Source organism: Periplaneta americana, chromosome 3 (assembly GCF_040183065.1).
Source record: "Periplaneta americana isolate PAMFEO1 chromosome 3, P.americana_PAMFEO1_priV1, whole genome shotgun sequence".
In the NCBI taxonomy this organism is placed as follows: domain Eukaryota; kingdom Metazoa; phylum Arthropoda; class Insecta; order Blattodea; family Blattidae; genus Periplaneta; species Periplaneta americana.
In genome coordinates, this window is record NC_091119.1 from 65,911,371 (window position 1) to 65,926,820 (window position 15,450).

Consider the following 15,450-nt stretch of genomic DNA (forward strand, 5'->3'; position numbering starts at 1 on the left):
CATTTCTTAGATTTTCGTTGAAATATACGCAACGGGGTTTACCACACCCCACCTGAGTAATGCAGGGTTAAGCACACTTAAATGGCATCGACCTGGGCCGGGATCGAACCCGCAACGTCGGGCACAGGAGGCTAGCGCTATACCAACTGCGCCACTCAGGGGACTCTATGTATGTATGTATGTATGTATGTATGTATGTATGTATGTATGTATGTATGTATGTATGTTTGTATGTATGTATGTATATACAGAATTAATGCCAAGGTATTAGACATGAACTTCAATATTTAGCATTTGAGGTCTGAAAAACTTCTAAAATGTTTTATGGGTATTTATTATTTGAATGCGCTCTTCTGCCTTCATAGTAATACGTGTCTTATGTCTGTGTGTGTTCTTATTCAGAAATTCTTGCATAATTAGTTTTCATTAAATAGAAAAATGTATTTTTTAACATATATTCTTCCTGGTTTCTTTGAAGAATACGTGCAAAGATTATATCATCAACCAGATTTGAACTCGTGAACCCCGGATCGAGCAGCAAGCATGGTCATCATTGGACGACTTTATTAAGCTATTGTCTGAACGGCGCTGGAGGGGGTGATTGTTCTGCGCTGGGGCACCCCCCGTTGCTAGTCGAGCATGTGTTGAGCTGCATCGCCTACTAGGCGCTGTGCCAAACTACGTACGTATGTAAAACGGCTGAAGGTGGAAGGGCGGGCTGGGGTCGGGGAGGGGGCAGTCTTGGAGGAAAACAAGGCCGCGGGCAGAACTTCAAACCTCGAGGTCGCCGCGGCGGTGGCATAGTGGTGGCGGCGCGGCGTTTCGGTCTCACTTTCTGGTGCCGCGACTCTACGACCGGAGAGCGGACCGCGAGGTGGCTTATCGGCTCTGGAACTCCAATTACTGACTGAGGGAACATGGAGCCTCTCCAGGTGAGTTCCGCTCCCACCCTCCGTAAGTGTTAATGTATTCGAAACAATGCTGCCACTAAATACTAGATGTAGTTTATTTCGAACCAGTGTCAGTGACATCTACTGATACATTTCAAGTAGTAACATCTCATCATTTAATGCTGTCACTCGGAAGTATATTGCAACCTATATTTAGTGACACAAAGGGACAGCGATAGTAAATCGTCGTTGTTCCTGCAATAACTCCTATGTGCAAAATATAAATTTTTTCAGTAGGAAGAAAAAACACATTTATTCATCCTATGGCAGCCGTACATAGGAGACTGTGAATTCTTACATTTTCGAAACAAAGAAATATAATTACGTATAGGAGATTTTATTATTTGCTATATCACTATTTAGTTATTTAATAGAGCAAAAAACTGAAAATCGATAAATATGTCACATAGGAGTTATTGCAGGAACAACGACGAAATCCCTTTGGCAAAATCTCCCCCTTTCTTCATTTAATTTCTCTTTTCATGCACGAATTTCCCTCTCTTTAATCTTGCCCTCGAACTCGTTTTGTCCTGTGTGGAAGAAGGAAGGCAGATACATACAATATTATGTATTGTTGAATTAACTATACCGTATTACAAAAGTCTTAAATAAGACTTCTTTATGGTGAAAATAATATATTGGAATGTCCCTAAATTATTCAATGTGATTATTGCGAACGATGACATAAAAATAAAATTAATCAAAATCTTACTAGAATGTTAGTAATTCATTTTAACAAATCCAATATGCTAATTGATTGGTCAAATATTGTAATGAAAACAAACTTCGTAAAACTGTTTATCTATTTCTAGTTTCACATTGTAGAGTGTTATCTGTAATACAGGTTTAGAATATAAGTACTGATATGGAAAAGATACTTTTGAAATCCATTTCTGTATACCTATTCTTCCTAAAGTATGGTCGCGTTTTGTTATTGTTCAGTAACCATGAGTCAATTTATTCGAGAATGTGCACATGACATATTATATTTTAAACAACAATTATTGAGTCTTTATTTGAAATGACATACATAAAATGGCATTTAATTTAGAGAATTGCTGGCTGGGATGATATTTTTGTATTATGTGTAATAAAATTATGAATTAGTTAGAAGAGGTAGTATCATCTAAGAAAATATTTTATAAGAGAAATTAATTGTATCCACACCGAATTATAACACAATTAATGCATGTATTGTTTTGTAATAAGAATACAAACCGTGTTACTTGGTTTGAGCAATGAATATTGATAGAAGTATATTCATTTATATATTTATACTGTTACTCATTAGATAGTTCACTATTATTATGTATATTTACTTACTTTAGCTTTTAAGGAACCCGAAAGTTCATTGCCGCCCTCATAAGCCTCATTATATGTATATATATAGATTATTATTATTATTATTATTATTATTATTATTATTATTATTATTATTAATTCTACATAGTTATAGTGTGGTAGCTGTCGCGTTAGATAATCGTATATTCATTGCATGTGTTTATTTGTACATACTGAAATTGTGAATTCTGTTTCTAGTGACATCATAGTGTACTGAAAAGATAAACCTTGTGCTGTTATAGGAAACTTTATTTTATTTACCAAGTATAAAGATTTTGTCTTTAATGTCAACACAGTTTATTGAAAATGGTAAACTGTGTGTTTATGCAGTCATTTAAAAGTTAATAATAATCTAACAACAGGAATTTTTTATATAGTGTCGTAATACCTTATTAAAATGGTGAATTAAGTATTTTCTTGGGGACCTGTACCGAAATAATAATTTCCATATTTTTAAAGCTAGATTCACCAATTTTTTTTATCACTGATAGATTTGGTTAATAATAATACATGCAAAAAATTTCATCCGCCTATGATAAATAATGTTTTATGTTTTATTAACATCTTTAAAAAATATTGAATCGCTTTATATAAAAGGACTCTTGCTCTACAATGTACACTATTTAACTGATACTCACTTATATGGTTTCTTACGTATATGGGAACAAAACTTGCTATGAGGTTTTGCTGTAAAATGAATGGGTGAATAACTAGACATTTTTTATTATTTTTTTGTTTATTTTTTAAATAAAAATTTATCGTTATTGACTGATTTATTTGACAACAAAACCCCACAGTAAGTTTTGTTTCCATGTATATAAGAAATCGTATAAGTGAACACCAGTTAAAAATAGTGCAAATTACGGAGCAAGGGAGTTTTCATATAAAGTGATAGAATATTTTATTGAAATATTAATAAAATATAAACCACTTACCATAGAGGGATGAAATTTTATACATTTTTCATTATAAATCAAATATGCAAGTCATAAAAACATGATGAATATGACTTCACAAATAGGCCTAGTAATTTCACAATAGTCGACCATTTATAGTAGTAAGTAGATTATTTTACGACACTTTATCAACATCTTAGGTTATTTAGCGTCTGACAGAGATGAAGGTGATGATGCCGGTGTTATGAGTCCGGGGTCCAGCACCGAAAATTACGCAGCATTTGCTCATATTGGGTTGAGGGAAAATCCCGGAAAAAAACTCAACCAGGTAACTCGCCCCGATCGGGAATCGAACCCGGGTCACCTGGTTTCGCGGTCAGACGCGCTAACCGTTACTTCACAGGTAAATTACGCTATAATATCCCCTTGGGAAAACATACATAATTTAGTATCACTGAAATATATTGGCAACCGTAAATAAACATAATGTGATGTCACTGTACATAATCTTGTATTCTTACTGTCTCAATAATTCTGAATTTTAATTATGACATGTTGTATTAACAACAACAATAGCACTGTGATTTAAATGGTTGAATAAAAATATGTAATATTGAATCAACATTGTAAGAGCGCTTTTAATCTCCAAGAATCCAGTTTTACATGTATGAGAAGTAGGTCAAATTTATTTTAAACGTTTCCAAATATTTTAAATAGGGAAGAGTACAATGCCAAGATTCTCTACAAAAACAAAGACTGGAAGATACGCTCCGATATCTACATTCAAAATAAATTTTTGCCTTAATTTGGCTAAATATTTACTCCTACACAAAAGACCTTCAAAAATATGAAAATAACAGTATTATTAGGAATATATAAAATTAACCGCAAAACAACACAGAAAACTGTAAACGAACTGTTTGCAAATCAAACATTTCCGAAATGAAAAAGCATTCGCTTTATTGATGCTGGTACCTACATATGAACAGTGCTCTTAAAATCATCATGAAATTCGGGTATATTTTCGTCAAACTATCATACTGTTACTAAAAAAAAGAAAATGAATTTGATTATCAGAGAGATTTATCGCGTCCTATTGGAAAGAGACAGAGCTGTGTTAATCGTCACTCATAGTTTGCGATCCTGACTCCCAAGGACGGCGTACAGTAAGAGCTCGCAAGCTTTATGATAATTCGCAAATTAAAATTGCTACTTTTCAAAACAAGTTGTCGTAATCTTCTGAATAACCCTTGCAACAGTGAGTACTGTATTGAAATTATTGTGTGCCGTTAATCTTGAGTAGGCTATCACTCCACCCATCTCCATTCACCCTAGCTAAAAATATAGGTGAATAAATAATAAATTGTAACTCTCTCTTAATAATTATTATTTAAATTTCACGAAAGAGAGTGTTTATGTATAATAATAATAATAATAATAATAATAATAATAATAATAATAATAATAATAATAATAACATACTGCTCCGTAGATATAGGAGAAAGCTAATGTTTACTACTCAGATACAACACGCGGAGCAAGTCCTCTGCAATGGGCGAGCATCATGTTTAGGTATAGCATGAAAGTCGAGGAATATTATAGACAGTAAAAAATCGATCTTACGAGAATGGGTATTTAAGGGTTGTTAATTTATTATAAAAAGTAAATCTGATACAACGTTAATACATATTAATTACAATATATCAATGTATGAAATACAACAATAAATAAATAAATAAATGAATAAATAAATAAATAAATAAATAAATAAATAAATAAATAAATAAATAAATACTTTCCTTCTGTCTTTCTTTCCTTCTTTCTTTCTTTCCTTCTTTCTTTCCTTCTTACTTTCCTTCCTTTTCCTTTCTTTCTTCTTTCTTTCCTTATTTCTTTCCTTTCTCTTTCTTTCTTTCGTTCCTCTTTCTTTCTTTCTTTCCTTTCTTTTCTTTCTCTTTCTTTCTTTCTTTCTTTGCTTCCTCTTTCTTTCTTTCCTTCTCTCCTTTATCTTTCTTTATTTCTTTCTTTCATTCCTCTTTCTTTCTATCTTCTTTCTTTCCTTCTTCTTTCTTTCCTTCCTCTTTCTTTCTTTCTTCCTTTCTTTCCTTCCTCTTTATTCTTTCTTTCTTGCTTCTTTCTTTCTTCCCTTCTTTCTTCCTTTCTTTCCTTATTTCTTTCCTTCCTCTTTCTTTTTCTTTCTTTCCTTCCTCTTTCTTTCTTTCCTTCTTTCTTTCTTTCCTTGTTTCTCTCCTTCCTCTTTCTTTCTTTCCTTCCTCTTCTTTCTCTCTTCTTTCTTTCTTTCCTTCTTTCTTTCCTTCCTCTTTCTTTCCTTCCTCTTTCTTTCCTACTTTCTTTCCTTCCTCTTTCTTCTTTCCTTCCTCTTTCTTTCTTCCTTTCTTTCTTTCCTACTTTCTTTCCTTCCTCTTTCTTTCTTTCTTTCTTCCTTTCCTACTTTCTTTCCTTCCTCTTTCTTCTTTCTTTCTTGCTTCTTTCTTTCTTCTCTTCTTTCTTCCTTTCTTTCCTTCTTTCTTTCCTTCCTTTTTCTTTCTTTATTTCTTTCTTCTCTCTTTCCTTCTTTCTTTCTTTCCTCTTTCTTTATTTCTTTCTTTCCTTCTTTCTTTTCTTCCTCTTTCTTTCTTTCTTTCTTTCCTTCCTCTTTACTTCTTTCTTTCCTTCCTCTTTCTTTCTTTTCTTCCTCTTTCTTTCTTTCTTTCCTTCTTTCTCTCCTTCCTCTTTCTTCCTTTCTTTCTTTCCTTCCTATTTCTTTCTCTCTTCTTTCTTTCTTTCTTTCCTTCCTCTTTCTTTCCGTCCTCTTTTTTCTCTCTTCTTTCTTTCTTTCCTTCTTTCTTTCCTTCCTCTTTCTTTCTTTCTTCCTTTCTTTCCTACTTTCTTTCCTTCCTCTTTCTTCTTTCTTTCTTGCTTCTTTCTTCCCTTCTTTCTTCCTTTCTTTCCTTCTTTCTTTCCTTCCTTTTTCTTTCTTTATTTCTTTCTTTCTTCTCTCTTTCCTTCCTGTTTCTTTCTTTCCTCTTTCTTTCCTTCTTTCTTTCTTTCCTTTCTCTTTCTTTCTTTCCGTCTTTCTTTCTTTCTTTCTTTCCGTCCTCTTTCTTTCTCTCCTTCCTCTTTCTTTCTTTCTTTAGTTTATTTAATCCTGTATTTACTTATTTATTTCTCTTTCTTATTCTGGCTGTCTATTTCACACGCACTGCAGCCTAGGCTATTGTGCTTACCACTCGTATTCTGTGAATGATTGGGTATCCGAACGGCCGCGCTCTTGTACAAGTACAGCACGCCGCACGGTGAATTTAACCCAGGCTATTGTATGGATGATGATGATGATAGTGAATTAATGATACCGAAATGAGTCCGAGGTCCAACGCCGAAATTTACCCAGCAACTCTGTTTCAATTGGTTGAGGGAAAACCACGGAAAAACCCCAACCAGGTAACTTCTCTCAACCAGGATTTGAACTCGGGCTCGCTCATTTCATGGCCAGACGTGCTAACCATTACTGCACATTTTAAGGACAAAACTAAAATCCTGTCAATAATTTATTGTCTCTTAAATTGACTGAGCATATTGAGAATGAAATCAATGGCTTTCCCAAAACATGCCATGAAATGTTTAATATAAAACAATTTTTATCCTGAAAAGGAAGCAAAAACGAACAAAATTGTATTAAAGCTTTTGTTTGAAATATCTCAAAGAATAAACTCCTGAAATTATCCATTTTAATATTATCCTCCCATCTACCTCTCGTCCTCCCCAAATGTCTTTTTCTCTCCGGCCTCCCAACTATCACTCTATATGCATTTCTAGATTCGCCCATACGTGTCCAAGCCCTGCCCATCTCAAAACGTCTGGCTAAGATATGATTTACTGCCATCATTTACATTATGATGGTAGGCGACACTGAAGCAATACCAATAATTAAATCTGAAAGTGAAATAATCCTGCCATAGATCAGCATTACTACTTCTTACTGCCAGAGGATGAGCTGATCTGCACTATAACTTAATTAAATCAGCATGAGTGTGCAAATATGTCATGAGAGAGTCGTGTCTTAACAATGGAGAATTTTTTATATCCCACTATGCAATATGACAGGAGTGTGCTCTGGTTTTATGTGACCTTCAAACATGCCGAAGAGCCTAAAGACGTGGACAAAATAAATTAAATATGCTTACATAATTGACTGATTGATATTTTTATTTATTTACTGCTCTTATGTAACGACATTTTTCGTCGCTGGGGGCTGGTACAACAACATGAAGTAATCATCATTCAATAAAATGTGACTGAAATGCTTTGAAAAACCACGAAGATGTCGGTAAGATAGATAGACTCCAGGTATGAATCCTTAGGAACTATTGCTAGGGAAATAATCTATTTTCTTAACACAAGTTTCTTCAACGCACCCGATTTCATTACTCTGAAAATTAACAGAATATTTTGAAATTCATTAGCCAGTTATATCATCATCATCATTATCATCATCATCATCATCATCGTCGTCGTCATAATTATCATCATAATGATCATCACACCGTTATCACTGCAATCATTCTCATCATCACAATCACCATCAACATCATTTCCATTGCCGCCGTCATCACTACTCTCCGGAAGTTCATGAATTTCCATAATTTCTTCCGAGAGCTATAATGCTGATAAGTAAGGTTCGGATAATGCAACTGTATCAGGATAGGCTGTATAGCTGTATAGGATACGGCCTTGACTAGCTTCAGTAAACACTATACCTGGTAAGGTTTATCTTGTCTCAGTAGCAATAAAACCAAGTCCCTTCAAATGAGGGTGGAGATTATAGGAGGGTTGTAAATTTTCAGGATTCCTTTCAAAACCTTGTTATTGTACAGGCTACCGGAACTCAGTTTCTTGAAAGACAATCTCAGTGACGGAACTACACAGTACGAAGAGAGATATTTTGTAATTTCATTTTGCGCTAGAAAATGTATCAACTAGTCCCTTCCGCCACTGGATGGATGGACGGTATCACTCCACTCCCCCATCTCCATAACAATACAGACGAAGTAAGACATATCTCCTTTCTCTCTCTTTTCACAGTGAGACAAGATACAGTACATCACAAGACTTTACCCTCTTCCACTAGCTAAAACTCTACCTCCTGGGAAGAGAGCTCCCCATCCCCTTGCTAAAATATCAGTGAACTGGCTGGGGGGAACGCGACAACTAGTTTTTGTAAAAGGAACGCACCGACCAAGGATGACTATCCTCATACAGCTACTTTATCCTAACCATACTGATAAGTATTACAAGTAAAACAAGTATTTCGGGGTGCACAATGGGTCTCAGTATAGTCGACGTGCAAAGGGTCATCCCTAACCCGCCCCTAGCCACCGTTACCTAATATAAACGAAATATTAGTTTTTTCATTTTCATAAACATAGTTAAGTTGCATATAGCTGCGCATTATCTTATTTTTTATAAAAGGTTCGTATTTTTAATCTGTCAACATCTAACTTCTTTTATCATCTACTTCTCCTCCTCTTCCTCCTCCTCCTCCTTCTTCTTCTTCTTCTTCTTCGCTTCATCTTTTAAGCTTAAGTCCGTTCCAACTTCACTAATAAAGTGCACTTCTCAGGAATTCTGATCATTGTTTGCATGGTCTACCACGATCTCTTTTACCAGCTGGTTTGTAGTTCACTACTTGTTTCGACTTCCAGTTTTCTCCCTTTTCTTATGTTCGTTTAGAACTCTTAAGAATTTCATTTCGGAGACCTCTATTTTTTTAATATCTTTTTTAATGTGAAATCTTTATGGTCTTATGCGCTTGGCATTCGAGAAATCTGGTCGCACATTCTCAGCGTATTCCGAATCTCACCGAACCGGTGACATCAGTGACGTCACGCTGCAGCGAAATAGGCACAAAACTGCTGGAAGGTTGGATAGCTATCATGGCGGCTGTAAAAGTTGTTGTATGTGCTATGCTAGCAAGATTTTGCCAAATTTCCATATTGTCATCTCGCTCAAAGGAAAGAGAGCATAAACAATATGTTTCTTCAGTCAGTACTAATAACTGGTCCGTTGACATGTTCGTTCATAAGCCATTAACATTTTTTTTTTACGTTTTGCACATTACAAACAATACAGGAGAACACACCGCCATGGCATAACAGTGCACGATGTCATTCGTTTATATTAGGTAACGGTGGCTAGGGGCGGGTTAGGGATGACCCTTTGCACGTCGACTATACTGAGACCCATTGTGCACCCCGAATTTATGGGATGAATGAAGATGAGGTGTACAAGCCCACCGGCCGCATGTGATCTCTCACCCAATAGAGGCCCCCTGCCCCCACGCCCTAAGTGCATACCGCTAAGGTGACCAAGCAGCACAGGATCCATTCCAACGGTCCTTCCAAGGTGTCGAATTGCCCTTGGAAGTGCTCCTAAGGAATGAATCCTAGCAGAGATATTGCGGAAGACTAGGAACCCAGGAACGGTTACGGAGAGGAAGCCGTCCCCCGTAAACGGACGAAGACATGCGTCTCGACCCGAATATGTCTATGGAATGAGATGAAGAAGATGAATGATATGAAACCTTAATTCTTTTTCTACACGGGAGGGGAAGGGAAATGGACCGTGACAATGAAAATTCCAACCCGGCTTTTGGGTTAGGTCTAAGTCACTGTGGAAAACCACGGAAAGAACACAGTCAGGTTGGCCGGTTCGGGGATCGAACCACGGACCTCCCGAATGCGAGTCCCAGTCCCATGCGAAACCTATGAGTCTCCTCGCTTGGTAGCGTAAGCCTAAGTTTTATATGTAACATGCCAGGTGTGTTGTGGTTTTTCATACTCCATTCTACATGCGATGTGCCTCGGGCGAGTGATGTTTCTCCTGGAGTCACGTCAAAAGCTAATTAAGTAATTAGATTAGTCGTCAGCACAACTCATCCTGTCCTTGTTTTCAATGGTTTCCCTCGGGCATGAAGACCAATGTCAGGATAAGACCTAAAAAAATGGGTCATGGAGCTAATCTTTTTCTTCAAGAATTTTCCTTCACATTTCCTAGTAACGTCTTATCCTAGATCATATATACCCAGATAGCTCGGCATTACAGGCTTTGACGGTAACAACTTTTGTCAGGTTTACTATGTTGCCATCTAGTTGTTACATAAGGAGTCACGTCATAATTCACATTTGAATTGCATTAGCGACTGTACTGTCATCTCGTGTTCGTTTACGGTGGACGGGTGGCGATCCTGGCGGTTGTTCTCTTCAAAGTGATGCCGATTTTAACATAGGGATGAGCTATCTGTTACTTACATGATGTAGGGTTTTATATATAAATTATCATTTTTCATTCTCTCCGTTGGGCTCATATTCCTTCAGGAATTGGCTTCGCCATCATATCTCTATCTTGTGATCTGCTGAGAGGCCAACTCTTCCCGGTGAATTTTAAAATGTATTCAAAATAATAAATATTATGAACATAAAATTTTAAAGCTTAAAACGTTAAGGGCCGGTTTCACCAACAAAATATTTAAAATGCATTAACATGTGGTTTATGAACACGTGCTAATATTCTTTCGTCCATTTGAGTTCTATCAACTATTTTCAGATGAAGTCCACACCTGTGGAGTAACGGTCAGCGCGTCTGGCCGCGAAACCAGGTGGCCCGGGTTTGAATCCCGGTCGGGGCAAGTTACCTGGTTGAGGTTTTTCCGGGGTTTTCCCTCAACCCAAGACGAGCAAATGCTGGGTAACTTTCGGTGCTGGATCCCGGACTCATTTCACCGGCATTATCACCTTCATTTCATTCAGACGCTAAGTAACCTAGATGTTGATAAAGCGTCGTAAAATAACCCAATAAAATAAAAAAATTCAGATGAATGTTAGCCAAAATTTTGTTAATTCCCACGAAAATTGGAAATAGTATAAATCAGGAAGGTCGTGTCAGAACCAAAGCCCGTTTCGGCCGTTTCACAAACATAGAAATAGTGCAATATTACGATATCTTTGGCAAATATTGTTTGTTGTTGAAAATGAACCGCGAAAGTAAGGATGTAAAAATAAATAGAGGATGTAGTTTTACTGATAGGTATAGAAAAGTACACCGTGTCCCGCTTAGACGGATAGAGAAATAAATGCTCACAATTTCAAATCAGATGAAGATATTGTTTTGTTTTACATCTGACAAGATGCAGAAACTGTACAAGTTTATGCACCAATGGTTTAAAAACAGTTGTATGTTCATGCGCATGCGCACTAACGTTTATCGTGGAAACAAGTCTGGCGCCATTCAGTAGAACATTCCGTCATTGGACCATTCTCCTTCATCGAGGCGATAATCAAAGGGAATGTGTATCTGGACATGTGCAGAACTTTTGTTGTTGATCAACTCCCCCAGGATCGGTTTTTTAGCAACAAGGAGAACCCTTGCCTGTGTATCTAGGTCACCCGACTTCACGCCCATTCACCTCTTTCAGGGGCTTTATGACGAATGTTGTATACCAACGTGGTACAGTTGACACTTTGGAAAATCTGAGACAACGCATTATAAATGTAGTTGCGCTATTCACCCCACAAATGTTATGGAACACTTGGCAGAAGGCTGAGTACCTTTTCGATGTATTCAGGGTATCTCGAGACGCACACATATCGAGTTGCACTGACCATTCTCCGAAACTCGGAGAGTTTTTACATCAAGTTGTACAAAAAGTTATGTTATAAAACCATTACTTATACTTTAAATTATCACTTATTTCTCAATCCCTCTGAGGGGACACTGTGTATTTGTTAGCGAAACTGATAACCACATATAAATATATTATGGAATGCAAGAAAAAAACGGCGTCAAAATCGAAGCCAAGAATGATGTGTGGGCGCGGATTATAATGAACTCAATTGTCATGGGAAATTTAGGCCTACCGCAAGAACTTTTAAACAACTGAACGATTTACCGTTCTTCAATTTAATTATTGATAGAAACGTTACATACAGTATCTTTGTCTCATTCTCGCTATAGCCTTAGAAACTTTTTGAGTGGTTCTACTCATGGTTGCTTTAGATATTCCAACATTATCCCCTATAATGGAACCAGTGGCATAAAATTTTAGCGTAATTAATACCCGTAATGTCATAAGAAGAAATATATGACCATGTGGCATGGGCTAGAGAATTAGAGAGGCATATTCCGTTGTATATTGTGTCTCGCGAATTTCGTCTACTACGAGTATCTTCCTGACGTATGCTTTCGAAAGTGTGTACCTGAGTAAAATCACAGTCTAATATATATAGTCGAGCAACTTCAACACTTTTTTTGCCAACATTCACGACACTAGCGCTCAAGCGGCAGGCAAGGCACTGGTCATAGGGTTGATACAGCCAGCAGGTGCTTTAAAGGTATGCGAGATGTTATAATAACGTTTTAATCATGCGTCGGAACAAAGGCAATGTGTGCAATGACGAAAATTGCAGTAAGAACAAGTTTAAATCTCCGAATTTATCGTTCTTCAGACCAAGAGAAAATCATAACTCAGTCATAACCTATAATCCAGGCTGTAGGTAGCCCAAGAGGACTAATAATATATATAGGCCTCTTGAGGTAGCCTACGTATTGTGTTCTATAAAACATTTATTAGTTATCAGTTACCTATTTGTATGTCAGGAAGGAGAGTTTAAATAAAAACAAAGTAATTACCTGTTACAGTATATTATTTTTTTGCAGAGATCATGTGTAAATGTGTAACCATTCCGATTTTGGATAATGTATCTACAGTTTTTAATGCAAGTAATTCCATAATTTTTGTATTCATGTTTTTTTCCTTATATTTTTCAAAAGTTGAATGTTATATTGCATTCAAGTAGGAATTATGGTGTTAATTTTTCAAGAATTCATGGCGTATTATAATCCTTTTGCAAAATATTCACTTCTTGAATAAATCCAGATTGTGTCGATAAATTTCTGATGTGTTGGTGTAGATTCATGTGGGAGACGTATTAGGTTCTCAAGAAATAAAAGAGCTTTTTTAAATTTAATATAAAAGGAATCTCTTCTGTAATAATTTGCATGACTGTTATTCGTGTTGATTTTACATTGCCAGTGATTATTTGAGCCGTTCAGAGCAGAAGTGGTGTAAGTCAAAATTAGGTAATGAGGTTTAAAGTAAAAATTCTGTAAAATACAGCGCAAAGTAGCAATTCATATATCCTTCGTGCTATTCACTGACTACGAATAGTTTAAATAAATTCAATATTAACTGCTACTTTGCGCTGTATTTTACAGAATGCTTACTTTTACCCTCATTACCCATTTTTGACTTACACCACTTCTGCTCTGAAAATAAAATTAGCCTCCATTTTCTGAGTTAATTGAAGTTAATTGTGTATTCATTTGTTCTCACCTACGTCATAATAATAATAACTGCATGTAAATTACGTATTATATAGGTAGGGTAAGTTAAAATTAAGCTTATGTGTGAAAACTGGAAATGTAATGTAAAATGCGGTAAACTTTCCATAAAAATTTAAACCATAATATCAGCATTATTAGCTACTCAAAATAATAAAAAAATAAAATGGAAAAATAATGAACTTCATAAATCATTGTCTGTCAAATTAAGGTTTAAATCTTCCCCTTTTTTATTTTTAAGTTTACCTCAGCAGCCGAGTTTACCCCAATTTGCGGTATGGAAAAGAGTTAATTTCTCAGGAAATAGGGAGAGGAGTTCACCACGCGATGTACCCTACGAGATATGCCCTACAAATTTGACTGTTCTCACAGGAAATATAGAGTTCCAATGGTTCATAAATATATTTAGGTATGAATTGAATTAACCGTCCACGTACAAACAATTATATTATTTCAAACCATGTTACGTGTTCAGGGCCATGATCCAGTTGTAAGGAGCAGAAAGAATTATGTTTATTCCCAGCTTCTGAAACTTATAGATTAACTGCGTGTGATTTTCTTCTAGGATTCTAAAGTAAAATTAATAAGAACCATATACACTTACTGTACAGCATAAAAATATAAAATAAATTACGCAAAACCCGTTTTCTGATGTGTTATATGTCGTGTGCACACTTTTAACTTGCCTGCCGCTAGAGGGCTACTGTCGCGCCAGCTGTCAAATGTTGGCATATTTTATGCGTATGAGTTGCGCGACTGTATATATTAGACTGTGGTAAAACTTTGTCCTGAGGTAGACTTTTTAAATCATGTACCCTTAAACCCCTCTCCCTACAACCTATATTTAAAAGGTCTAAATACAGCAATTCTGCCTCGCTGATTTCGGACAAGAAAGAACTGTCACTTCAACTCTAGTATGTCTATTTGTAGTTGAACAAAAAACGAAATTTTGTTGATTCATTAATGGATATTTGCTGGCATTTTTTATTTTTAAAGTCATAATTTCACATTTTAAGTAGGCTTTCGGAGCAAGAATTTGCAGGACATAGTCACCACCACCACCACCACAACCACAACCACCACCACCACTACCACCACCACCACCACCACCACCACCACCACCACCACCACCACCACCACCACCACCTCCGCTAAGCTCATTCCTTCTTCATAGATAGTTCTGAATCATCACTACACCATCATGAAAGGACCAATTGTTGGTCATGTGGATTAGCTTGTCGCAAGACCATCGTCTGACAAGGAAGATAAGTCCATTCATTATAAAACAGAGAAAAATCTTCAACTTCTCACTGGAAAAGGAACTCATTTAATTTCTACCTCAATTCGCTATCCTTTGAGTATCGATATTTCTATTCGCATGGACATGTAGTAATACTGTAATATTGTATCCTTTACATTCCGGTGCTGTTTTGTTTCTCTGTCCTTATGTCCAGTATTAAAATAATGATACGGTAATAGGACAAGGTCATGCAGGTGTTTACAAGTTGAATGTAGAATATAATATATCATTTCTTGCTGAGTTTGACCCGATGGCCTTGAATTCTGCGTCATGTTGTACTTTGCTTTATATAGCGAAATGTTCTGAAATTAATTCTACTTATAATTATTATTATTAAACTCAAATAAACCAAAACGGCTGTGGTGTTGCACACTGAGGCTCCGTTTTTGATTCTCGGGTGGAAAATGTTTCAAGATCTGTAGAGCGGTTCTTAAGAGGCTACAGTATTAATTCCTTCCCAGCACAGATGTGAAATATTTCAACAGAAAAGCGATGCAAATATCCCGTTAACATTATTATGACCGAAAACATTCAGTTCGAAACATGAGCAGCGTAATATTCTTTGACT

General features: G+C 36.2%; 1 protein-coding gene across 1 annotated transcript in view; it reads left to right on the top strand.

Annotated features, from left to right (window-relative positions):
* Window positions 1-719: 719 nt before the first annotated feature.
* LOC138696113 (uncharacterized) overlaps window positions 720-15,450 on the top strand; it is a 63,080-nt gene continuing 48,349 nt past the window's right edge. Inside the window, exon 1 of the mRNA XM_069820666.1 lies at window positions 720-932. Coding sequence (XP_069676767.1) covers window positions 918-932 — 15 coding nt within the window. The 5' untranslated portion in view covers window positions 720-917. The remainder of the gene's footprint in view (window positions 933-15,450) is intronic.